Source organism: Heterodontus francisci, chromosome 14 (genome assembly GCF_036365525.1).
Source record: "Heterodontus francisci isolate sHetFra1 chromosome 14, sHetFra1.hap1, whole genome shotgun sequence".
NCBI lineage: Eukaryota > Metazoa > Chordata > Chondrichthyes > Heterodontiformes > Heterodontidae > Heterodontus > Heterodontus francisci.
This window is the reverse complement of record NC_090384.1, coordinates 64,354,200-64,381,246: the sequence shown is the minus strand read 5'-3', so window position 1 is coordinate 64,381,246 and position 27,047 is coordinate 64,354,200. Positions and strand designations below refer to the sequence as shown.

At 42.6% G+C, this 27,047-nt stretch overlaps 1 protein-coding gene across 1 annotated transcript in view; it reads left to right on the top strand.

The window, feature by feature from the left end:
- scube2 (signal peptide, CUB domain, EGF-like 2) overlaps positions 1-27,047 on the top strand; it is a 177,750-nt gene that overhangs the window by 73,260 nt on the left and 77,443 nt on the right. The window contains exons 5-7 of the mRNA XM_068046883.1: positions 12,355-12,480; positions 13,056-13,172; positions 16,438-16,527. Coding sequence (XP_067902984.1) covers positions 12,355-12,480; positions 13,056-13,172; positions 16,438-16,527 — 333 coding nt within the window. The remainder of the gene's footprint in view (positions 1-12,354; positions 12,481-13,055; positions 13,173-16,437; positions 16,528-27,047) is intronic.

Here is a 27,047-nt window from a genome sequence, read left to right as displayed (position 1 = left end):
TTCTGAAAGTGCTTCTATTTTTTAAAATATTTTTTGAGGCCTCATGTTTTAGAATTGTGGTGATGGATTCATTGGAGGACTGAAGTGATGCCATAGATGCTGGACTTTGTTTTTTAAAAGGATCACTGGAAGGACTCTGGTTTAAAACATTTACTGGACATCACATGTCTTCGGCTAAGTAAACGAGTACCTTCTGACTATGAGAGTTGTTTACAAGAGAAGTGACATGTCAAGATTTATGGTACTCAAGAGTGAGTTTAATTTTTGAATACTGTTTTGAGTCAGTTGGGTTTGTAGCCTGCTGAAAGAAACACCCAGCTAATCTTTTCTCCAGCTCTCTGAGAAACTCTGCAAAAAAATTCAGTGTGTGATAGCTGTAACGCCTGATGCCGCATTTCTCCTGAGAAACTTTTGGAAAACTTCCCCTCGACATCACCTGAATGAACTGCTTCTGAAAAGATCCCAGTGATCCGTTCACATGTACTCGGATGCCTGAGTGGATGCCATCTGGAATATAACATATCTTTTCCTTTTTCTTCAAGAATTAACAAGTACTTTGACCAAATCATCTTTATTTTTCCTTTAACTGGGGACTGGGGGGAGGTGTGTGTGTGTGTGTGCATTTACAAGGGACTATATATACGTACTGTCATATTTCAAACTGTGTTAAAGCCCTGCATCTTTATTGAGTGTTGATTTATAGTAAATTAATACTTTTGTTGTTTATTAAAGAAAACTGGTTGGTGGATTTTATTCTGAAACTAAAATTGGCTGCATCGGTAACTGGGTACACATTTAAATATATGTTGTGACCTATGGAGAAGTAGAACTAGACAAAGACAGGTCACTCCTCCCACTTTGATCGTAACATTTTGCAAATTTCACATTGGCCGTTCTGTTTTTTTCACTGCATTGGAAGGTTTCAATGACACAAATGTCCCATGTGCTCTGTTCTGTCTCACACATTCTGCTTCTCCACTATGTCAATGACTTCCTCCTCTTATCAACTTTAATACATCAAATTGCTCAGATCGAATACCCTAAGTGCACACACCTTCATTTCATTTATAGTGTAATGAAAATCTTGCTTTTTCTTGCTTTGAAGACACATTTTCTTCATGTATGTTACAAGCCCAGCCAACAATTAGTATCTTTAATCTTTGGCTCCACACTTCAGCTATCAACAGCCTTGGATTCTACTGTGGTAATTACTTCCCTAATTTTTTTCTCTCTCATTTCTTGGAAGCTTCAAATAAACTTTCCTATGCACTCTTCCACTTCACCGCGTCCTTACTGAGTTGAAACTTACACTCATCACACTATCTTCCACTCTAATTGATTCTTTTCCATGACCTGAAGTTGTTTGACTCTCCACCACCTTCAATCCTTACTTCCTTCTACAATCTACCAGAGGAAGCCAATGATACTTTCATCAGGGGAGCTCCTCAGATGGTGGTGCAGGGTAGGAAAAGATGCCATCTCTAGAGATGCTCTGATTATGATTAAGAGTGGAACTAAATGAGAGTAGTCCCACCAAGCTTAACAGAGATGAGGCATTGAAGGAGGATGGCAACTATGTTGTTGACTGTGAAGAGGTTGAGGAGGTATGGATTGATAGTCATATTGAATGTAATTCATGGCGTTGGTCAGAACTATTTTGATGCTCTGGGAAGAGTGGAAGCTGCATTCGTAGGATTCAGACAGGGGGTTGCAGATGAGCATGGAGTCGGAGGTCTTGTTCAAGAGCCTTAGAAAGACGTTAGTGAGGACAAAGGGGTTGAAGGCAGGTTTTTTTAAAGAATGGTATGATGCCAGTTTTGAAAAAGATGGGGCAGCACCTGAGGTGTGTGAACAATGGTAGTCATCATCTGCTGTCAGTTGGCCCAAACATTTAAGGTTGACTGCAATTTTTTGAGTTTAGTATAAATTATCAGCTCCAAAATAGCATTCTCTTTGTCGTGTATTGTTTATAGCACGTGTGTTGGGTTAATTTTTGGGAATTTTTTCGGTGGTTATTGGAGTGGTTGGAGGTGGTAGTGGAGGACAACATAATTGTTCTTGTTTTCGATGCTGCATTACATAATGAAGCAAGGATACATTTTGTTTTTGTGATATATGAATTAACAAAGGATATCCCAGTCACATGATACCTTCTCTTTAATAGATTGAGCAAGATTTCGCAGTCAAAATAATGGTGCTCACCGTTATTTATGTGTAAATGGTACAGCAACTTCAGGCGAGGAGCAGATGCTCAGTTAAATGCCAAAATCCAAATGTTGCTGTGGAAAATGCCGTTAATTTTTTTGAGAACTGTATTCCGCTGTTTCTCTGACCATTGATATGCTTTGAAGGGCTAATGTTACTGCACTTATGGCGTGGCATAGTGGTAATGTCACTAGACTAATAACCCAGAGCCCAGGACTTATGCTGTGGGACATGGGTTTGAATCCCACCATGGCAGATGGTGGAATTTGAATTCAATTAATAAATCTGAAATTAAAAAACTCATCTAGTGGTGACCATGAAACCATTGGCGATTTTTGTAAAAACCCATCTGGTTCACTAATGTCTGCTGTCCTTACCTGGTCTGGCCTACGTGTGATTCCAGACCCACAGCAATGTGGTTAACTTAACTGCCCTCTGAAATGGCTGAGCAAGCCACTCAGTTGTATCAAACCACTACAAAGTCTAAGAAGAGGCATGAAACTGGACGGACCACCCGGCATTGACATAGGCACCGGAAATGACAACAGCAAACCCAGCTCTATAGACCCTGCGAAGTCCTCCTTACTAACATCTGCGGGCTTGTGTCAAAATTGGGACAGCTGTTCCACAGACTAGTCAACCAAGAGCCTGACATAGTCATACTCATGGAATCATACCTTGCAGACAATGTCCCAGACATCCCTGCTGGCAGGACAGACCCAGCAGAGGTGGTGGCACAGTGGTATACTGTCGGGAGGGAGTTGCCTTGGGACTCATCAACATTGACTCTGGAACCCATGAAGTCTCATGGCATCAGGTCAAACATTGGCAAGGAAGCCTGCTGATTACCACCTACTGCCCCCCCTCAGGTGATGAATCTGTGCTTCTCCATGTTGAACACCATTTAGAAGAAGCACTGAGGGTAGCAAGGGTATCAAATGTACTCTGGGTTTGGGGGCCTCAAAGTCCATCATCAAGTTTGGCTAGGTAGCACCACAGCTGGCTGAGTCCTAAAGGACATAGCTGGTAGACTGGGTTTGCGGCAGGTGATGAGGGAAAAACCTACTTGACCTCGTCCTCACCAACCTTTTTTTCCCCAAAATATACTTTATTCATAAAAATCTGTAAAAAATGCATTACAAAACAGTTCAAAACAGCACCAAGTTGACATTCCAAAAAGTGCAAAGGAAATCAGTTTTGTGCGATACAAGAATGAGTTGCCTCACAACCCTTCCATTCCATTTTACATGCCATGTACATTTTACAGCAAACCCATATCTGGTATATACAGCCTGAGGGGTTTCCCATGAGTCCAGCCCCTCAGTTTACTTTGGTGGGAGGACCTTACACAGTGGTCTTTCCCCATTGAGCCTTTGTAGCGGCTTTAGTGTGTCCCTCAGCATGTAGTCCTGGACCTTGGAATGTGCCAGTCTGCAACACTTGGATGTAGACAATTCTTTGCGCTGGAAGACCAGCAAGTTTCGGGCAGACCAAAGAGCGCCTTTCACCGAATTGATGGTCCTCCAGCAGCAGTTGATGTTTATCTCGGTGTGCATCTCAGGGAACAGCCCGTAGAGCACAGACTCCTGTGTTACAGAGCTGCTTGGGATGAACCTTGACAAAAACCACTGCATCTCTTTCCACACCTGCTTTGCAAAGACACATTCCAGAAGGAGATGAGCAACTGTCTCTTCCCCACTGCAGCCACCTCGAGGGCAGCGTGCGAAGGGGGTGAGACTCCAGGCATGCAGGAAGGATCTGACGGGGAGGACCCTTCTCACCACCAGCCAAGCTACATCTTGGTGCTTGTTTGAAAGTTCTGGTGATGAGGCATTCTGCCAAATGACTTCGGCAGTTTGCTCGGGGAACCATCCGACCGGATCCATCATCTCCTTTTGCCGTAGGACCTTGAGGATATTCCGTGCAGACCACTGCCTGATGGATTGGTGGTCAAAGGTGTTTTCCCACAGAAACTTTCCCACGAAGGATAGGTGGTACGGCACGGTCCAACTGGATGGAGGGTTCCGAGACAGTGTGACCAGACCCATCCTTTGTAACACCGGGGGCAGATAAAACCTCAGCACGTAGTGACACTTGGTGTTTGCATACTGGGGATGTACGCACAGCTTGATCCAGCCACACACGAAAGTGGTCATCAGGATGAGGGCGACGTTGAGTACATTTTTCCCGCCCTTATCTAGAGGTTTGAACATTGTGCCCCACCGGACCCGGTCCATTTTAGATCTCCAGATAAAATGGAAAATGGCTCAGGTGACCGCCTCAGCGCAGGAGTGGGGTATGGGCCAGGTCCAGGTCCTCACCAATCTACCTGTCGCAGATGCATCTGTCCATGACAGTATTGGTAGGAGTGACCACCGTACAGTCCTTGTGGAGACAAAGTCCTGCCTTCACATTGAGGGTACCCACCATCGTATTGTGTGAAACTACCACCGTGCTACATGGGATAGATTTTGAACAGATCTAGGAATTCAAAACTGGGCATCCATGAGTAGCTGTGGACCATCAGCAGCAGCAGAATTGTACTCAACCACAATCTGTAACGTCATGGCCTGGCATATCCCCCACTTTACCATTACCATCAAGCCGGGGGACCAACCCTGGTTCAATGAAGAGTGCAGGATGGCATGCCAGGAGCAGCACCAGGCATACCTCAAAATGAGGTGTCAGCCTGGAGAAGCTACAACACAGGACTACTTGCATGCCAAACAGGGGAAGCAGCATGCAATCGACAGGACTAAGTGATCCCACAACCAACGGATCATATCTAAGCTCTGCAGTCCTGCCACAGCTAGTCGTGAATGGTTGTGGACAATTTAAAAATTGGCAGGAGGAGGAGTTTCCAGAAATACCCTCATCCTCAATGATGGGGGAGCCCAGCACATCAGTGCAAGAGACAAGGCTGAAGCATTTGCATCCAAATTCAGCCAGAAGTGCCAAGTGGATGATCCATTTCGGCCTCCTCCTGAATTTCTCAGCCTCACAGATGCTGGTCTTCGGCCAATCCGATTCATTCCACATGATATCGAGAAACGGCTGAAGGCACTGGATCGGCTATGAGCCCTGACATCATTCCGGCAATAGTACTGAAGACTTGTGCTCCAGAACTAGCCACGCCCCATGCCAAGCTGTTCCAGTACAGCTACAACACTGACATCTACCCGACAATGTGGAAAATTGCCCAGGTATGTCCTGTGCACAAAAAGCAGGACAAGTCCAACCCGTCAGTCTACTCCCGAGCATCAGCAAAGTGATGGAAGGTGTAATTGACAGTGCTATCAAGTGTTAATTGGCAACTTAAGGGCGGTCGTCCCGATTTTTTGCCACCCCCCCCACCCCCCCTCCCGCCCTACGTAAAGTGGAGCGGAGGCGGGAGCGGGTCGGGAAGGCCTCCCGGAGCCTCCCACTCTACTTTATGCCACGGCCCCCCCCCACCACCACCATCCGGCTCATTGGGGTGGAGTAAATCTCCGGCCGTCATCTTTGCCAGAAGTCCTGTTTTGTTTGCTGCTCCGTTATCAACTCTCACTTTCAGCTTCTTAGTAGGCAAATATATTTAGAACTGAAAGGTTCAACGGCAAGTCTAACTTATAGCAGATGTTGTTAGGTGCCCTGTTACAGCAAAATCTGGCCCATTATTATTCAAAAGTGGCAGTTTATGTTTGATCTCCAATTTTGTAGAATTATTGCGATGTTTACCCAAGTTTTGGGCATCTATGTGGCCGCAGGGAGCGACAACCACCTTGAATCACAATTTTCTCCCTGTACATGGAAATATGCATAGGAGCCATCTGAAGCCGAGACATTCAAAATACAGAAAACCAGCAGCTGTTATAGGGCTGCTGCTCATGATTAGAAGGGAGTGTTTTACCGAAGGAATGTTCTTTCTGAAAGGAGGAGGTGTAACTTGTGCTCAAATATGATCAATGCAGACAGTGGGGAATGTTTTCTTGAAGCTGTTGAAGCAAATGGAGCTGCAGTAGAGATTTGCCCGCTTTAGAGCTGTAGGTCACCCACCTGTTAAAGCAGAGGTCCAAGCCATTTTTCAAGCCAGTAAATGCAGTCTTCCAGGTTTTCTGCTCCTGAGACCAGATGCAAAAGAAGTACAGGAGAAGTGCAGATCAAAATATATTTGTATATGTGCTTATTATTTGTCCATGAAGGCATGGAAAAAATCTAAATGTTCACTTACTGCACTGTCAGGGTGATAGTATGCAAGGAGATAACAACATACAAGAAATACTCATTCATACAACACAAGCTGCAACGTACAGCTTGAGTGGGGATAATATAAAATAAAGGGTACAATTCTAAAGGGGGTGCAGGAGCAGAGGGACCTGGGTGTATATGTGCATAAGTCATTGAAGGTGGCAGGACAGGTTGTGAGAGTGGTTAATAAAACATGCAGTAACCTGGGCTTTATTAATAGGGGCATAGAGTACAAGAGCAAGCAAGTTATGTTGAACTTGTATAAGACACTGGGTTGGCCTCAGCTGGAATATTGTGTCCAGTTCTGGCCACACTTTAGGAAAGACGTGAGGGCATTGGAAAGAGTACAGAAAAGATTCACGAGAAGGGATGAGGAACTTCAGTTATGAAGATAGATTGGAGAAGTTAGGACTGTTTTCCTTGGAGAAAAGAAGGCTGAGAGGTGATTTGATAGAGGTATTCAAAATCATGAGGGTCTGGACAGAGTAGATCGAGAGAAATTGTTCCCACTTGTGAAAGGATCAAGAATGAGAGGGCAGAGATTTAAAGTATTTGGGAAGAGAAGAAAAAGTGACATGAGGAATAACTTTTTCATGTAGAGAGTGGTTCAGGTCTGGAATGCACTGCCTGAGTGTGTGATGGAGGCAGGTTCAATTGAAGCATTCAAAAGGGAATTAGATTGTTATATGAAAAGGAAGAATATGCAGAGTTATGGGAAGAAGGTGGGGGAATGGAACTGAGTAAATTGCTCGTTCGGAGAGCCGGTGCAGACACAATGGGCCGAATAGCTTCCTTCTGCACTGTAACAATTCTGTGAAGACCCTGTGCAGGTATTTCAAAATTCAGCACAGAAGTACTACCAAAACAACATGCAAGCTGCTTTTCAATGGTTTGACATGGGGAGTGAGATAGACTTGGCATAGGTGTGGTGTTTGTGGAGCTGAGGCACTTGCTAATTTCTTTGTAAATGTGTACTATCCACAGGTGAAGGCAGTACATAATCACATAGTGTTGGACAAGACAGTTGGCAGACCAGCTTGCTGAAGTAACTGTCCCAATATGAGGGGATGGTAATATTCTTTTTTGGCCATGAATCTGTGGAGGGGTGTGTAGGCATGGTGCCACTAATCAGCAAGTATCCTCCATTTATTTTTATCTATCCACTAACTCACTTTCTTAATCACAATGTTAGGCGCTAGTTTGTCTTCTGAATGCATTGTATTGGGATTTCATTGTAATTCTTCTTCCTTTTCTCTTTCTGTTGGTCATCTGAAGATGGCAAGGGTAGAGTGAGTGACACTACTGCCCCTGGCACATCACAGCAACTCATATCGCGTGCACACCTGTCTCAAGCACTAACACAGATCAAGGCATCCCATAACATGTAGGTAGTGAGTCTGAGGTAGGTGCACCAGGTGATTTACTCCTCACAGGTGAGGAAGAGCCACTGGAGGTGGCAGGAGATGACATCAAGGAGTAGACAAGATTGAAATCCTATATTGTATATTTACTTTATGGGCAAGTAATTGGTATTCTCCTGGATCCACCAACAGATTGGAGTTAATGTATGAATCAAAGGCTTTTAGTTAATGCTTCAAGCTTCCCACAAGCCTATCCATTTCCATTTCTGGATTTGACTGACTGAGTGATAGTTTGGAAAGAGTAGGTACTGGTGAGCTTAACACACGTGGTTCTCAGCATCTGGGAAGAGCAAGGTTTAATTGACTTTGCTTCTTCGTGTGACTTTGCTTTTTCACCCACTGCTGCCATGCTCCTCAGACACTTAATGAAATGTCAGAGAGAGGGTAGGCGCTGGCAGCCACTGCATTGTTGGATATGGCTGCAGCTGTTGGTAAGGCCTTGCACCGAAAGTTCAAGGCTTTCACCACCCTTACAGATCCCCAATACCCAACAACAACCTGCCATCACAGTTGCTCCCCCCACTGAGAAGTACTTCAGCACAGCCTTAGATTATTTGGTGAGACAAACACACCCATAGGGTACCAGAGGAAACACGGTTGTCAGGGTTCGAGCACATAATTAATGCAAATAGAAGTAAATACTGATCTTTTTATCTCTCCATCATGTGGACAGCAAGTATATGTATGTAGAAATGCATGAAGTGCTGGTAAAGGGGTGAACATGGCAATTCAAATTCAGTATATACAATGAGGGGAATTTTGTGCTGTCCCCCGCGGCAGGTTTGGAGGCGGGGAGAGCATATAATCGGGTGGGATGGTGGCGGGGGGTGGGGGGCAGGTTCCCACCACCACCCGCCTCTGCCAAAATTTAGTCTGGCACGGGAAGGCCTATGAACGGCCTTCCTGCCCCGACACCAATTGAGGCCCTTAACTGGGCAATTAACCCCCAATTAAGGGTGTCTTCCCACCACAGCCACAAGTAGCCAAGCGGCAGGCAGCCCTGTTGCTGCATGGGAAGCATGGCACAAAAATCCGTGCGGGCTGCTTCCCGGCTCCTGGAGGCGGTGGGGGTGGCGGGTGGAAGTACCTTGTTAAAAGATACAGTGCCTGAACGAGCGACCCGGCATTGGGAAGGAGGGTAGCCCGCTGAGGGGCCCCCCCCGCCCTTGCTGCCGACCTCCATCGCCCCCTACCCTGGGACCCCTCCTGGCCTGACCTACCTGATGTCTAGTTCCAACAACGCTCCTTGGCCTCTGTCAGGTGCACTTGCAGCAGTTTCCGCAGTGGCACTCAAGCTGCCAGCCTCTGATTGGCCGGCAGCTCTGCAAGGGTGGGACATCCGGCGTGATCCTGTGGAAGGCTCGCCGCTGTCAACTTAAGTGCCTGCTTGGCACTAAATTTGGCAGGCCGTCCGTAGAAGAGGTGATGTGGGGATCTCGGCATTGGTTTCTCCGAGCGCGAGATCCCCACCACCAGGATGTAATTCCCCCCAATATGTGGCATATTTTGTGGGGGGATTGATGTGTAGATTTTTGTAGCAAAACAAAATTGTGCAGAGGCATATTGTGTCCATTACTCGAAGTCTTTGAGCACACCATTTCTTACCAATCTTTCTATCTGTAATTCAGGTCCTTCCATGTTGATATCCTTCTGTTTGCTATCCTCTTCCTGTGGGTCTCAGCCCCTTGGATCTCCTTATGGTCCTACACATTCTCACTACTCATTGAACAGCAAAATGGAATTAAAGATTATGCTGATAGGGTTGGATAAAGTCGGGTAGGAGGAGGTTCCTCTGGAGCATAAACACTGGCATAGACTGTTGGGCCGAATGACCTGTTTTTCTCTGCAAATTTATGTAGCGCACAGCAGATGGTGATGCTTTTGGAAAGTTTGGCTGGGCCTCATTGTACTTGTGCTTTTCTGTTGTGTTGGGTGCCTAATTAGGATTATAAGCCATGGATGCAAAGGGTCAGGTAGCAACCATCTATTCATACTCTCGGTCACCTTCAAGTAAGACAGGCACTGTGGGCTGCTACATAATGGATGCCTAATGGGTGCTCCCTCAATAACCTATTCATGTTCAGGATCACACTTCTCTGGTCAGAAACCATCTGAAAATTTATAATTTGATAACTTTTCCAGTTCATTTATGTATTGTGGTTGATGTGGAGCCTACCTGATGTATCGTTGATCCTGTAGATTTTCTGCCTTCTATGAAATCAATCATCATCAGATTCATGTAGCACATTTGGAACACTCAGTGGGAATCATATTGTTCCAATTTTGTTAGCTGTAACTTGCAATGTAGCAGCAATTGCCAAGCCTCCAAGAAAGTCTTATCGAACAACTGAAAGCTTTATCAGAGTTTAACAGGCCAAAAAAAAAATGCAAAATGTTAAACTCAGTAGTTGATTAATGCATAGTGGCAAACAAAAAACTACAGTTCAGCAACAGCAAAACAACAAGCAGCAACCTTGCACTAAAAATTAGGCTAAAGCAGGTCAGACCTATGGATCTCTCAGATGCCCATTTTATTTGGGTGGAATTTCAAACAAAATCTCAACATTCATATGGAACCTTATTTCAAAAATTTTAATGTTTAAATTTGAGTTCCGTTTGCCTGCAAGGCTGTCTACTTTTGTCTCCCAAAAATCATGCTTTGAAAAATTTGACTCATGATGTGGTGTGACTAATTTTTTGAGCCATGCTTGGCAGCAGTCTTTGTGCCATCAGAGCAGCTTTGTAAAATTGAGGTTTCAATGGCAAATTCTGTGTAATATAGTTTTCAGATGATTAAGAATTACATGTTATGTAATTGAGAGAATGTCAAAGCTATGGTTTAATGACTACTTGTGACATATCCATTTATAACTTAATTGGTCACAGTCTTTGGACAAAACCTGTTGAGTCAGGTTTGCTGTACCCTTTTCATCCAGCAGTGTAAAGATTAATAGCTCTGGTGTGAACAGCTTACAACTGTCAGAGAGGCAAATTACATGGAGAATAATGGATATGTGAGAGTGCTTTATTCACTGAGAAGTTCAGATGACATCATAAATCTCTAGGCTGAAACGCAGATTTCTTGTCCTCTGATCTCCAAGATTATGTCACTTCTTGGTCAGTTTTATAATATACAGATCTTTTGAGTGTCATGCATTAGCAGTAATCATCACTTACGATGATCTAAAGATGTCATGTACACTCCCTTGATGGGATAGCTGAGCTATACAGAGCAGAAAGGTCCAGGTTTATTGCCTGCTCTGTTCTTTTAGCAGTTCTTAGCAGGAGGAGGTGGAATGGATATTATAGTTGGCCATGTTACCTCCAGGTTAGGGGAAACTGGTCAGGGTTGCTGCTGATTTCTGTTCAGTAATCCCTCCGCATGTTTGGTTGTCAGATGAGGCTCAGTTGCGAAGCCCTTAGCAATCGAATGACCTCCCTGTACATATTTGAAGAATGGCCACATAACCAAGCAATAGGAGGGTGAAGGGGTCTTATGGAACTGTTCTCCAGTGCAAGGTCAGCACCTTCATAAAAAGGAGACAGAAATTGTCAGAAAAAGATGGAGACGCAAAAGAAAGTAAAACAAGTTTACATTTATTAGTGGCTTATCACATCACTTCAAAATCTCAAAATGCTTCACACACCAGTGACTGTTGGAATTTAGGCAATGATATCACAAGCATCACGCAAGATCTCTGAAGCAGCAATAAGATAAATGACTGGTTCAGCAACAGCAGCTTGTATTTATATAGAGCTTTTAACTTAGAAAAAAACCCAAGGCATGTCACAGAGGCTTAACCAAACAAATAGATGCCAAACCAAAGAAGATATTAGTGGGGTGACCAAAATGTTGGTCAAAGAAGCAGGTTTTAAGGACGGTCTTAGTCCGTTGGTGTTTGAGGGAGAATCAGTCACCAGAACAATTATCTGCTCTTTGAATAGTTCTACAGTCTCTTTAATGTCCACTTTGACAGGCAGATGGTTTCCTGGTTCAATGTCTCATCCGAATTAAAAGTATCTATGAACAATCAGCATTCCCTCACTACTGCATTATCAGTCATGATTATGTGCTCAAGGCCTGAACTGGAATTTGAACCCATAACCCTCTGATTGTAGGGTGAAAATTCTACCACTGAACCAGCATTGACACTTATCCAATGTTCTCCCAAAGTAACTCGCTATAAAAAATGGAAATACTATAGGGGAAAAATTCATTCGCTCATTGATATCATCAAAGAACGCCGCACAGGTAGTGGCCTTTTGTGCTGCCTGTCTAGCCCTGGGAAATCGAGGTAAGTCTGCATAGCGCTGCTAGCACTATGCGAATGAATTTCTCCCCCTCTAACTTTACAGAATACAGTCAGTCGACAGACAGTTCTGTTTCTATTTGTTTGAGATTATTTTACATTGGCCCCATTTTTGTTCATGTATAATCAATTGCTATGATCAAGATTTCTTAATGAATTATATTTTTGATTGTTCTTTTATCCTGCTTCAGAAGGAATGAGTTGCATGAACAAAGACCATGGATGTGCCCACATCTGTAGAGAAACACCAAAAGGAGGAGTAGCGTGTGAATGTAGGCCTGGTTTTGAACTAGCCAGGAATCAGAGGGGTTGCATATGTACGTAAATTCCTTTCATCTTTCTGTTTTCTTATATATTCTTTTGGGACATTGAAAATACTACAAAGAAATTCAACCTTCCCAATTGTCCTTAAGTTGTCCTCTGTGCTCAAGTGTTCTGTTTTGACCTCTGATTTAAGTCAACTGGTATAAAATGCATCACTTGTACGAAAAGTTATTTTTATTCCTGGGTTGCCCCAATATTGATGCAAAATGCTGGATTGCTGCTCACAAATGTGCCTGGGTAGAAAGTTTCGGATAGCAGCAGGTGCAGCAGTCACTCTGACTGCGTATCCTTGAAATAAAGATTTAAAAGTTAGAGTGTCTGTACAAGAAGATGTGCTTTACAGCCTGACCAACACAAATCTAAGTTTGAGCATCTCCCAAAATAATCTGCCATGCCAAGACCTTGAGCATTAAGTTGCTTGGCTGGTGAGTGAGTAACATTTCAATAAAAATCTGAATTTAATGCTCGTCATTTTTTGTTTATATATTTAAAGATGTTCAAGCTAGTTCAATATTATGTGTTATTTAATGATCAGCCGTTTCTTTTAGATGTGTGTAATTTTTTTTAGTAACGTGTAATCATGGAAACGGTGGGTGCCATCATACTTGTGATGATACAGATGATGGACCTGTTTGTGGCTGCCATCAAAAATATGCCTTACTGTCTGATGGGAAAATCTGCATTGGTAAGTGAACTGGCTCTTCCTGCCATTTTTTTTTGCACGCTCTCTGAACAGTTTGCACAAGTTTTGAAGCAAATCAAAGACAAAATAAATTTTGAGGTACGCTCTAGCAAGACCATTCTTGTCTGTTTGCCCTGATGGTAAATTTGGATGCCACTTACTGCTGCCTGAGCAGTAGATGTTTGTACTTTTATAAATTCATTCAACCTTTTAGTGTTATTTCAGCCAAGCAAATTCAGCTACCTCAAAATCTTGAAAAAGAAAATATAACTCTCTTTCTATTTGAGGACTAGATGAAAGTATTCAGTGCATTTTTTTGATAGATGTATTAATTTAGGTCACAAGTGTTACAGTTCAGGCAACTGATTATTGGTGACAGTGGCTACTATTTTGTGCAGTTCACTTGTGGTAACAAACTAAAATCCCTTATCTTAATACAGTAACATTATTTGAAATGAATGGAAGCTAATCAGTTTTTCTTTAATCATAAATAAGCTACATAAAGGAAGTAAAACTGTTTGTTGTGAGAAATATTGCATTCGTAGTAGTCTGCATGGAAAATAATACAATGTATTCACTTACTCTGTGTTCTGGTAAATATTATCCAGTATGATTGATGTCACATTTAGCAACTATACCCTTTAATAAACTTCAGAGTTGCTTACAGCTGTCACATTAGTTCTTCTCATAGTACTTGATACTAGCAACCATAAAGTGGTCGCATAAGTGCTGCTGTTTCTATTTTTTAAATGATTTACTGAAAATTTGAAATGATTAGAACTTATAAGAAAAAAATCATCCCATAAAAATAGCTATTGCCTATAAAATACGACTATAACTGAGTCACAAAAAAAATTCTTGAATGAAAGGTAGTTTAGTGCTGACATGGTGACCAATTGATGCACTAAAACTTGCTCTGGGGAAAGTTCAATTGTTCTGACTATGTACCATGTTACAGGCTGGAAATCTGACCATGCTGGGAAATTCTAGAGCTTGCAGGAATGTTGTTTTATTCAATTTAACTTTATACTTGTACATCTTTGTCTACAAAATAAAAAGTAGATTTGTTATAAATTTGGCACAATCTTATTTTTATTTTATTTTATTTAGAGATACAGCACTGAAACAGGCCCTTCAGCCCACCGAGTCTGTGCCAGCCAACAACCACCCATTTATACTAACCCTACAGTAATCCCATATTCCCTACCACCTACCTACACTAGGGGCAAGTTACAATGGCCAATTTACCTATCACCTGCAAGTCTTTGGCTGTGGGAGGAAACCGGAGCACCCGGCGAAAACCCACGCGGTCACAGGGAGAACTTGCAAACTCCACACAGGCAGTACCCAGAATTGAACTCAGGGTCCCTGGAGCTGTGAGGCTGCGGTGCTAACCACTGCGCCACCCATTATTTTGTGATAATGAATTTGCAAATGTTCAATTGTTCTTAATTCTGATGATTCCTATTGAAAAGGAAAAACTGCAAATGTTGGAAATCTGAAATAAACACAGAAAATGCTAGAAATGCACAACAGGTAAGTCAGCATTTGTAAAGAGAAAAGACAGGTTATGATAGATACACATCCAAACTATGGTCAGATCAGAGTTCAACTATCAAAACTCATAGATGAGTTCAGATGAACAGTTCACACCGGAAACTTCATAACCTGTCTTTTCCCTTCACCAATTAATGCTGACTCACTTGTTGTGTATATCCAGCATTTTCTGTTATAAACCCCAATGGCCTGTGAAGTGTTCAAATGATATCAATATTTTGTACTTTACATCATCCTTATATTTTACATATTTCAAAGACTAAGATCATTTAGAATTTACTTACAAAGGTTGATAATGCAAATGCAACAGAAAGTATGAGAATTTATTTGCTCACAAATTGATAATGCACCTGTTCTCTTCAAGAAGCTTACTAATTCTTTTCCTTTGTGATTTCCTTTTCTCCTTTCTAAGCTGTTGTGCTCTGGTGATGTCTCTGATTGCTTGATTTATCTACAGCCAAACTGAAATTAAAAATAATCAAAATATTTACAACATCGTGATCTCTATTGCAGCCATGCTCCATCATCATTTTATACAATCCTAATTTGTTGTACATGTAGAGTACAAGAAGCTGAGACTTCTCTTAGCTGACTGGGAGATTGAAGAGAGGCACTAACTACATTCAATGGAACACAGAGCAGTTTGTCAGTTTTCATCTAATGTAATTTGTTCCTGCTTGGACACACTAATCAAATGCATGAAATGGAAAGATTTTTAGGTGATTTGTTAATTTTTTCAATTAACTGCTTAAAAGCAAACAGGAACATGCTTGTCAGAAGAAAGCTGCATTAACACTTTATCATTTCCCTGTATATTAATGCTAACTTTCTTGTTTTAGAAATTAGGAATTTGCATATTTGTCTTGGAAATTGGTTGTTTTTAATCACATTGAATGACTAAGGGATAGTGTCAAAAATTTTGAAAGCATGTCATAAAGTTACCATTTCATTTTGTCTGTTGATTTTTTTTTCTGCAATGCTATTTAACAAAACATTGTTTGGCTTTTAAATTTCTCTTGATCAATTATAGACAAGCAGGCAACCAGCGCTGCAGTAAACACCACTGCAGTAAATATATTTACTTTATTGCATGCATTTTGTTTTGCATTTTCTTTCATTGAGATGTTTCTGGTTGGTTACCAACTTTATCCAGTACTGGACTGCTTCTCAGCTTGCAGAAGCTGCTTCTTTAAAAATAAATCTCAGTTGCACTTTCTGTTGCTTTTGAATGCTTTTTCTGTTTGTTTCCCAATTAAGTTTTTTTTTGCATAGTTGTATGTTTTGACTGCCCTCATTTACAGCCTTATTCTGCCAAGAAAAGGGAAGCCTAGCTGCTACATGTACTCAGGAAAACAGAATTAGTATCATAAGAAAATGTATTGCTGTAAACCACAGATAAAAAAGAAAAAACTGGAAAGCTGAAATAAAAAAATAGGAAGTGCTGGAAATGCACAACATGTTGGTTAATGTCAGAAAGAAAAAGGTCTCAATTACTATACTACTCAATTACTATTGTTGTTCATTTCCAGTACTTTCTGTTTTAATGCTGTAAAGACTAGTTGTTGATGCAATGTGGAAGACAAAACAATAAATTAATAAAGAGAAAAGCATTGTTTAGATGCCTTTCTGCAACATATAAAAGGAAAAAAAGCAACTTTTTCTTCTTTGGTTTGACCAATTGCAATATATTTTGTGCTTACTTGTATTATAGAAAAGGCTGAGGCTGCAATTGAGAACTCTGAATACAATGCCACGTCAGTAACTGATGTGGACAAGCGGGTGAAACGCCGACTGCTAATGGGTAAAAAAAAAGCTTCTAGTGCACTGACAATTTCTTATTGCTCTCTATCTTTTCATTGCAAGCCTAGCTCTTGGCTGGATCTGAATGTCATCACACTGTCACTTGGGTTGGTGTGCGTGGGTTTCTTTTCAATGTTTAACCATAATTGTATTAACTTCCTTGCACACGAAATACTCATACAATTGGCTCTATCGTCTGGCAATGGATACTAACAAGTAAGTGTTGCTGTTTCCGTAAGATACTTCTTATAATCTCAATCTATTACTATATTGAAAGATTAGAAAGATGTCAGGATGCACCTTACCTTTCTATGTGAAAGCAGTCACTTGACTGCCAGGTACTGCACTGAGCATTACAAACAAGGATGGCTCCAGGTTTTATCCCTAGTCTCCTCTGAGTTTTAGTGTTTCAGTTCATACAACAATTAGCATCAGCACCCCTAGGCTAAGGAAGAGAAGAGAATAGCCAGCCATTTTACTGTTGGTTGGTATTGGGTGGAATGAGTGTGTGTGGAGTTTGGTGAGGGCAAACTGTGAGAGGTGTGGTGCCCGCCATGATTAACTAGTCTGCCAGTCTGTACTGTCTAAGCTCAGTCTTGAGGAATGACTACCTGGATGAAGTACTGGAGGCCTGCAGACACCTGTGGAACTGTACCCCAGCAAGAATGAATGCCTGCAGGAGAGCTGGGGAGAAAATTGGGGGAAAGATGCAAGATTTTAAATGTAAAAGATGGACTGCTCTGTATTTGATTCGAGGATACTTAAGACTGAATTTTATGTGCCAACAGCAGGCAATAAAATGGTAGCCCTCCCGCGTAGGCTGCATGTCGCGGAGCCACCACAATCTTCCGTGTGGTGGCTCATTTAAATAGCCAGGGCAGTCTGTCGGTCCCTGGCAACGGCATCAGCTGCCTGTGCGCAGGCACTGACGCCATTTTTAAAGGGCTGTCAGCCCTACCAGGAAATGTAAATATTTAAAGGGAAATGGAATTAAAATATATAAATACATCTCTTTTTGCCACTCTCCCACCCCCAATAACAATTGAATTAATTATTTGCCCTTTACCCCCCCCACAAAACAGTTACCTTTACCATCTGACCTTCCTTCCCAAACTGCACAAAGTTTAAAGTACGACTCTTCCCCACCCCCCTCACTGATAAACTTACCTCCCCCCACTTCCCCACAGCTGTTGTGTCTCGTTTCCCTGGACGGGGATCTGAAGATGCGGGAGTGCCAGCTGCCGGGCTGAAGGTCGTGGCGGGACATCAGGAGGCGATGTGAAATTAATTAATTCACTTATTTTAATTTATTTAAATATTTAAATTGCGGTCCTGTTGCCGAGTGGCTGGGAGGGGGGGTGGTAGTTGTCGCCATGGGGCCTTGCTGCCATTGGTAATATCGGGCCGGGCCCTCCCGGTGTCAGGGTGCATGGTGGCCCTCTCCTGGAGGTATTTCTGGCACCTCCCCCCCACCCCACACCCCGCCATGAAACCCGGCGTCCGGTGGGGTGGGGATGTTGGTAAAATCTAGCCTGTAAAGTTAATAAGCGAGCCATTAAAAGTTAAACAGCTTTCTTGTCATAAAATCTGCACAACATCTATCAAGTATATCTGTGGAAAATTTGTAAATCTAATTAAACAAGAGTGTGATGGTGTTCAGTTGTAACCCTTCTGCTATTGGTGAGCCTGTTGTGTAACTTAATTTTACGCCCTGTATCTTATCACTGAAAGAACCTGCCTACAAAGATGATTGGAAATCTTTTCAACACCTTGTTCTTTTATTTTCTTTGAGGGCTTTTCTCATTGGAGCGAAGAAGGATGAGAGGTGACTTGATAGAGGGGTACAAGATGATGAGAGGCATAGATAGAGTGGATAGCCAGAGACTTTTTCCCAGGGTGGAAAGGGCTATCACCAGGGGGCATAATTTTAAGGTGATTGGAGGAAGGTTTCGGGGAGATGTCAGAGGTAGGTTCTTTACACAGAGAGTGGTGGGTGCGTGGAATGTGCTGCCAGCGGTGGTAGTAGAAGCAAATACATTAGGGGCATTTAAGCGACACTTGGATAGGTACAGGGATGATAGTAGAATGAAGGGTAGGTAGTTAGTTTGATCTTAGAGTAGGTTAAAGGTTTGGCACAACATCATGGGCCGAAGGGCCTGTACTGTGCTGTACTGTTCTATGTTCTATGTTCTATATTAAATCCCTTTATATTTTTCTCTGTTCTCTCTTGTGCAGTCCTCACTGGCCTATGTATGCCTGTGGTTAATCAGGTATTATGCTCCCATACTTTAGCCAGCAATGCTCTTCAGCCAAACACTAGGAGATGCAAATAGTAGTTAACTTCCGCACCCCCCTCCCCACCCCCCTCCCCCATTTCTTCTGTTAAGCACCTTCCCATAACAGAGATCATGAACTCAGCAGAGTGGAGAAATCAAATGTGAGCTTTTCCATTTTCATTTCTTCATGCTATGGTGCTCCATCAATGTCATTCATACAAGTCTAATTTCCTAGATGAACTATCTTGTTCCTAGATTCATTATAATTCGCTTATTTTAATTTGTTTAAATATTAAATAATAAACAGCAACATATCTGCAATTTGCCCTCCATCTGTAAGTATTACTAATAAATTCTACCTTTAAAGTTCAGTATTAACAAACTAATTTACCATTTCAAGTACAGTTTGTGAAAACTCTATAAATGCTGCTGTAGGCTGAAAGATGTAACTCCAAAGTAGAGCGCAGATATGTGCATTCAACATTTTCTGAAAGTTTAGAGCCACTTTGGCCATCAGCAGATAGTACAGCTTTCTGACATCATGAGGATACCTCAGATGCAAGTACAAAATTCTTCCATCCATCTGCTTGTGCTCCAGGTGTTAAGGGAAGTTCACTTGTGTTTTATAGGGGGTTTTTTTTTGCTTCATGTTATTGCTCACATTGCCCATTGGTAGGTGGCCTTTACCCTCATTCAAAAAAGATTGATGATTGCACCTAAAGTTAGGTAGTCTTTTTGCTTTATTTGCCCATAACAGACTGTTCCTCAGTGTAACCAAGTCTCTTTGATAGTTATGGTAGAAAATATAAGCACATACAAAACAGTCACAATGGATACCTTAATGCAAAACAAACAAAACATGGTTTTTAAGAAGTGATTTTCCTGGTTCGAATTTGCCTGAGTACAGCAAATATCAGTAATTCCACTCATCAGCCATCCCTCCCCTTCCACTTACGATAATAGAAGGAAAGGGGAGTGTGTTTTGTGATGGAAGTGTTCTCCAATCCATCTGCGTTTCTGATATTTCTTGTACCCTGGCAATTCAAACACCTGGGTGCTGATCCGGGAACATCTCCCCGTTCACGTTTTTCACCCCTCTATTTCCTGTGACAGCCACTTCCTTTGATAAGGTTTTCTTTGGCTGGAATAGGGAAAAGAATTGAACTGTAGTATAACCCCAGATTACCATAAATGTTGCTTTATGATTGGCTGTTCTAACAGTTTTTGTTTCCCCTTACCCTAAGATGGGACCTTCTTACCTAACATGGGCAAGTCATCTTGTGGCTTGGCCAGGAACTGGTGTACCTCTCTTCCGACAGCAATACTAACTATTAAATGCTCTCTCATTTTGTAAATTAATTAATCACAAAAGACAGCCGAGCTTGTACCTAGGGCCATTGGATAAGGAAGCAGGCACTCTCTGAACTTTTGGCTTATATATGAAACAACTCAATGTGTACAGATAGGATCATTTGGTGTGTTAGCGGTCCTTTCATCTCTCTGACATGAGCGTGAATCATAGACTAATGGAGTAAATGTCTCCACTCTCTGACTATAAAAGTCCTAAATGCAATGAGTGTGGACAAGTCTCAACCTAATTCCAGAGTCGCCATGAATCAACAGCATAAAACTGACCTTGATCTGGCACACATTACTATTAATTTGGTAAGCTTGCACAAACAGTTCACATGGACAGATGCTGCAATGAAGAAATTGAAGAATTCACACTGATATAATAGGGATTCTCTTCTAGAATATGGTATTGGGCACAATAGATGGATCTTTACTTTGTCTGCAACCTATTCTGCACTTAATCTGTGCGTGCTGTACATATTCCACTCATCAGACATTCCTGAACTTGCTGAGCAAAACCGCTCACCAAAGAGAGGAAGGAAATAATGAACAGAAAAGGTGTAGAATTTCCTATTAACTAAGAAATGGTCTTATTTACCTCGTGTGATAATATTGAATGTCTTTAGAGTAAAATTCACTGACAAACAAAGAAATAGAACTGCAGTAGGAAACATTTAAAACAACAATGAGTCCAGGAGAAATATATCCCACTAAAAAGCAAGAACCAGAAAAGAAAAGCAGGAAATGAAGAAATAAGGACAAAATTGAAACTAAAGAAAGAGGCATTTATGAAGTACATATTCAAAAAAGGAGAGGATGACAAACTGCAATACGGAAATGTTAGGAAAGAAGTCAAAAAACACTTAGCAAGGTAAAGATAAACTACACAATTAAGTTGTCAAAGGATAGAAAAAGAAATAGTACAAGATTCTACAGATACAAACAACAAAAGAAAAATCAGAATAGGGATAGGACCACTGAGAGATAAACTCACATGTATTGACAGCAAAATAGCAGAAATATTAAATGATTACTTTGCTTCAGTATTTACCAGGGAGACTATGCGGGACATGACATTAGAAAAAGAGATCAAAAAAAGATGTAAAGACATTTAAGATAGAAAGGGGGAGATAATTGATAAACTAATCAAACTTAGAGAGGATAAAACCCCTGGTCTGGATGGATTGAGTCCATGTATACTAAAAGAAGTTAAGGAAGAGATAACCAAGACACTACTAAATATGTAAAACAATACGTTAGAAAAGGGAGTAGTGACAGAGGACTGGCAGACAGCTAATGCAATTCCTGTATTTAAAAAGGGCAATAGAACAAGTTCAGGGAGCTTTGGACCAATTAGCTTAACATGGGTGGTAGGAAAGATAATGAATCCTTACTCAATGAAGTTATAGGAAAACATCCTTCTAACGTGTCTGCAGCCATCAACACAGTCCAACACCTCTCCTCCATAGACCAGCTGGGTGGATCTGCCCTAGCTTGGTTCCATTCTTATCTATTGAATTGTAGCTTCTTCTCCCACTCCCACACTGTTAACCTCTGGAGTCCTCCAAGCATTTATCCTTGGATCTCTTCTATTTCTCATCTACATGCTACCCCTCTCTTGATATCATCAGAAAACACAACATCCAGTTCCAAATGTATGCCAATGACACTCAGTTGTATGTCCCCTTTGGACCCCCCAACTATCACTGATTTGTCACATTTGTCCAATATTGGATGAGCAGAAATTGCCTCCAATTAAATTTTGGGAAGACTGAAGTCATTGGATTGGATTTTAAGGGCTCATCAGGTGGCTCATTTAAATAGCCAGGGCAGTCCCCCCCCCCACTCCCCCCGCATCATGTGGAGGGGGCGGGCTGTCCGTCGCCAGCAATGGTGTCAGCTGCCTGTGTACAAGCGCTGGTGCCATTTTTAAAGGGCAGCCAGCATTGCTTGCATATTTAAATTTCTAACGATACACCCCTCCAAAATTTCTCAAATAAATATCTAAAGCCCCTTTCCCAGCCCTCAATAACAATTATGTTAACTATTTGCCCTCCCCACCCCTCCAAAACACTTACCTTTTAAATCTGGCCTTTCCCTCCCAGGCTGCACAAAGTTTAAAGTTCACCCCTTCCCACCATCCCCTACACCCATTACGTTTATTTGACCCCATCCCCCCTGCACAGAAAATCGTAACTCCTGCCCCTTCCCCACCAGTGTCATGCTGGCTTTCCCCTGATGGGGAATTGAAGTCATGGGAGTGCTGGCCGCCGCAGTGAGGATCGTGGTGGGCCTGGAAGATTAAAGGTAAGTTTATTTAAACTTATTCATCCCGTTCATTTAAATATTGTAATTCAGTTCCCATCGCACAGCGGCGGGGGGACTGCCACAGAGCTGCGTCACCACCGGGAGGATCAGGCTGGGTTCTCCTGGCATCGGTCTCCATGGCGGGCCTCTGTCGGAACAATCTTCCCCACCAGCACCCCCCCCCCCCCCCACACCCGTCATGGAGCCAGATGTTTAGTTTAGTTTAGAGGTACAGCACTGAAACAGGCCCTTTGGCCCACCGAGTCTGTGCCGACCATCAACCACCCATTTATACTAATCCTACACTAATTCCATATTCCTACCACATCCCCACCTGTCCCTATATTTCCCTACCACCTACCTATACTAGGGGCAATTTATAATGGCCAATTTACCTATCAACCTGCAGGTCTTTTGGCCTGATATGGGCTTGATAAAATCCAGCCCATTGTCTTTGGTCCCTGTCACAATCTCCATTCACTGACCACCGCTTCCATCCCTGGTAGCTGTCTTAAACTGAGTAAGACTATTTGTAATCTTGGTGTTGTGTTTGACTCAGAGATGAGTTTCCAACCACAAGATCACCAAGACTGCCTAATTTCACCTCCGTAACATCACTTGATTCCGACCCTGCCTCAGCTCATCTGCTGCTGAAAAGCTCATTCGTTTATTACTTCTACACTTGACTCTTCCAACAACAACAACGTGTATTTATAAATTGCCTTCAACATAATAAAACAGACCAAGACACTTCACAGGAGCATTATAAAATAAAGCAAAATTTGACAATCAGCTACATAAGGCAATATTGGGGCAGATGGCCAAAAGCTTGGCCAAGAAGGTAGGTTTTAGGAGCGTCATTAGGAGGGAAGGGAGAAGGAGAGGCCAGGGAGGGAATTCCAGAGCTTTAGGGCTGAAGCAACTGAAAGCATGGCCACTAATGGTGGGGCAAATAAAATCAGGGATGTGCAAGAGGCCAGAATTGGAGGAGCGCAGATATCTCAGAGGGTTATGGGGCTGGAGGAGATTACAGAGATAGGGAGGGGGCGAGGCCATGGAGAGATTTTAAAACAAGAATGAGAATTTTAAAATCGAGGTGTTGATTGACCGGGAGCCAACGTTAGTCAGCAAGCATGGGGATGATAGATGAATGGGACTTGGTGTGAGTAAGGACAGAGGCAGCAAAGTTTACGATGACCTCAGGATTACAGAGGGTAGAATTTGGGAGGCTGGCCAGGAGTGTGTTCCAATGCTGTCCTGGTTGGCTTCCCATTTTCCACTCTATATAAACTTGTGCTCATCCAGAATTCTGCTGACCATATCTTAACTCGCTCCAAATCCCGTTCACCCATCACTCATGTGCTTCACTGGCTGTCCATTCAACAGTGCCTCAATTTTAAAATCCTCATCCTTTTTTTCAAATTCTACATGGGCTCACCTCTTCCTATGTCTGTGGCCTCATCCAGCTCTAGAAGCCTTAAAAATCTCTGCACTCTTCCAGTTCTGGCCTCATGTACATCCCTGATTTTAATCGCACCAGCATTGGCAGCCATGCTTTCAGTTGCCTTGGCCCTAAGGTCTGGAACTGCTTCCCTAAACCCCTCCACCTCTCTAGTTCTCCTTCCTCTTTTAAGGTGTTCCTTAAAACCTACTTCTTTGACCAAGCTTCTGGTCATCTGTCCTGATATCTCCTTCTGTACCTCAATCGTTTTATTGATAATGCTTTTCTTAAGCCCTTGGGACATTTTACTACGTTAACTGCCGTACACAAATGCAAGTTGTTTTATTCACATAAATGATTTGGACTCGGGAATCAGATGCACAATTTCAAAACTTGCGGCGACACCAAATTCGGGGTTGGGGGTTGTCGCTAGTACAGAGGAGAGCTGTTGAAAAATACAGAAAGACATTAATAAACATGCAGAATAGATGTGCAATTAGCAAATGAGTTCAATTTAGATAAAGGTGAGGTGGTACATTTTAGTGGGAAGAATGGAGAGGTCACATTTTCCTTGGAAAATAAGGGCTGAATTTAATGCAGCCGGTGGGCACATGATGCCGGGACAGAACGGCAAGGGGAAGCCTACCTCAGCCATTTGGGGGACCTGGCTGTATTTTCTGGCATACAGGCTATTAACTGCCTAGCGCAGGGGTCCCCGTCACTTTAAGGACAGGGATCCTGCCTGTAAGAGCTGCCGGCCAATCAGAGGGCCAGCAGCTCAGCAGTCCCATCAGAGGTAAGTGGGGTGGCTCGCCCGGGCCAATCAGGCAGACCCCAGTGAGGGTTGGGGGTGGGTGGGTTGTTGAGGGTGGGGTTGGAGGTGTTGGTATTGGCACAGGGCGGCCTTTGCTGCCGCGGCCCTGCGTGGGCCACAGATTGCTCAAGTAGGAGGGGTCCCCTTCCCCCAACAGCCCACATGGAGGCCGCCTGGTGTTACTGGCCACTTAAACGCCTCAATAGGCCTCTGGGTGGGAAGGCCTTTCTTGACTTTCCCTGCCCCTGCCTAAATTGAATGGATCAGAAAGGTGACAGACACTACACCCCTGCCTTCCCTCGCAATTTTATGGCCCACTCCCTCCCGGATCCCTGCCCATCCCTAGCGGGCTGATTAAATTCAGCCCAATGGGTCTAAATGGGATAGAGAAACAGAGGAATCTGGGGATACAGATACACAAATCACTAAAAGTCGTGACATAGATTATTAAGGCCATAAAAAAGCAAAGCATGGGGTTTATTTGTGGAGGGATAGAATTGAAAAGCAGAAAAGTTGTGTTAAACTTATATAGAACCTTGGTTAAACCACACTTGGAATACTGTGAATAGTTCTGGTTTGAATATTATAAAAAAGATATAGAGACACTAGAGAAGGTGCAGAAAAGATTTACTAGAATGTTACCAGAACTGTGAGGTTACATCTATTAGGAATAATTGAATAGACTGGGGCTTTTTTCTTTAGAAAAGAGAAGACTGAGGAGTGACCTGATCAAGGTTTCTAAGATTATAGAAACAGAGGAAAATAGGAGCAGGAGTAGGCCATTCGGCCCTTTGAGCCTGCTCTGCCATTTAATACGATCTGGCTGATCATCCAACCTCAGTAATCTGTTCCCGCTTTCTCCCTGTATCCCTTGATCCCATTAGCCCTAAGAACTATATCTAAGTCTTTCTTGAATATATTTAATGATTTGGCCTCAACTGCTTTCCGTGGTAGAGAATTCCATAGGTTCACCACTCTCTGGGTGAAGAAATCTCTCCTCATCTCAGTCCTAAATGGATCCCCTCTCATTCTTCTAAACTCTAGCAAATACAAGCCTGATCGACCCAATCTCTCTTCATCATCAGTCCTGCCATCCCAGGCATCAGTCTGGTGAACCTTTGCTGCACTCCCTCCATAGCAAGAACATCCTTCTTCAGATACGGAGACCAAAACTGCACACTCCAGATGTGGTCTCACCAAAGCCTTGTATAATTGCAGCAAGACATCCTTGCTCCTGTACTCAAATCCTCTCGCTATGAAGGCCAACATACTATTTGCCTTCTTAACTGCCTGCTGCACCTGCCTGCTTACTTTCAGCGACTGGTGCACAAGGACACCCAGGTCTCGCTGCACCTCCCCCTTTCCCAATCTATCGCCATTCAGATAATCTTTCTGTTTTTGCCACCAAAGTGGATAACCTAACATTTATCCACATTATACTGCATCTGCCATGTATTTGCCCACTCACTCAACCTGTCCATATCTCACTGGAACTTCTCTGCATCCTCCTCACAGTTCACACTCCCACCCAGCTTTGTGTCATCTGCAAACTTGGATATATTACATTTAATTCCCTCATCTATATCATTAATATATATTGTGAATAGCTGGGGTCCTAGCACTGATCCCTGCAGTTCCCCACTAGTCACTGCCTGCCACTCGGAAAAAGACCCGGTTATTCCTACTCTTTGTTTCCAGTTTTCTATCCATGTCACTACCTTACCCCCAATCCCATGTGCTTTAATTTTGCACGCTAATCTCTTATGTGGGACCTTATCGAAAGTCTTCTGAAAGTCCAAATACACCACATCCACTAGTTCTCCCTTATCTATTCTACTAGATACATCCTCAAAAAATTCCAGTAGATTTGTCAAGCATGATTTCCCTTTCGTAAATCCATGTTGACTTTGTCCGATCCTGTCATTGTTTTTCAAATGCTCTGCTATTACATCTTTTATAATGGACTCTAGCATTTTCCCCACTACTGATACCAGGCTAACTAGTCTATAATTTCCTGTTTTCTCTCTACCTCCTTTATTAAATAGTGGATGCATTAGCTACCCTCCAATCCATTGGAACTGTTCAAGAGTCTATAGAATTTTGAAAAATGACCAGCAATGCATCTACTATTTCTGGGGCCACTTCCTTAAGTACTCTGGGATGTAGATTATCAGGCCTTGGGGATTTATCGGCCTTCAAACCCATCAATTTCCCTAACACCATTTCCCTACTAATACTGATTTCATACAGTTCCTCCTTCTCACTAAACCCTGTGTTCCCCAACATTTCTGGGAGGTAATTTGTGTCGTCCTTTGTGAAGACAGAACCAA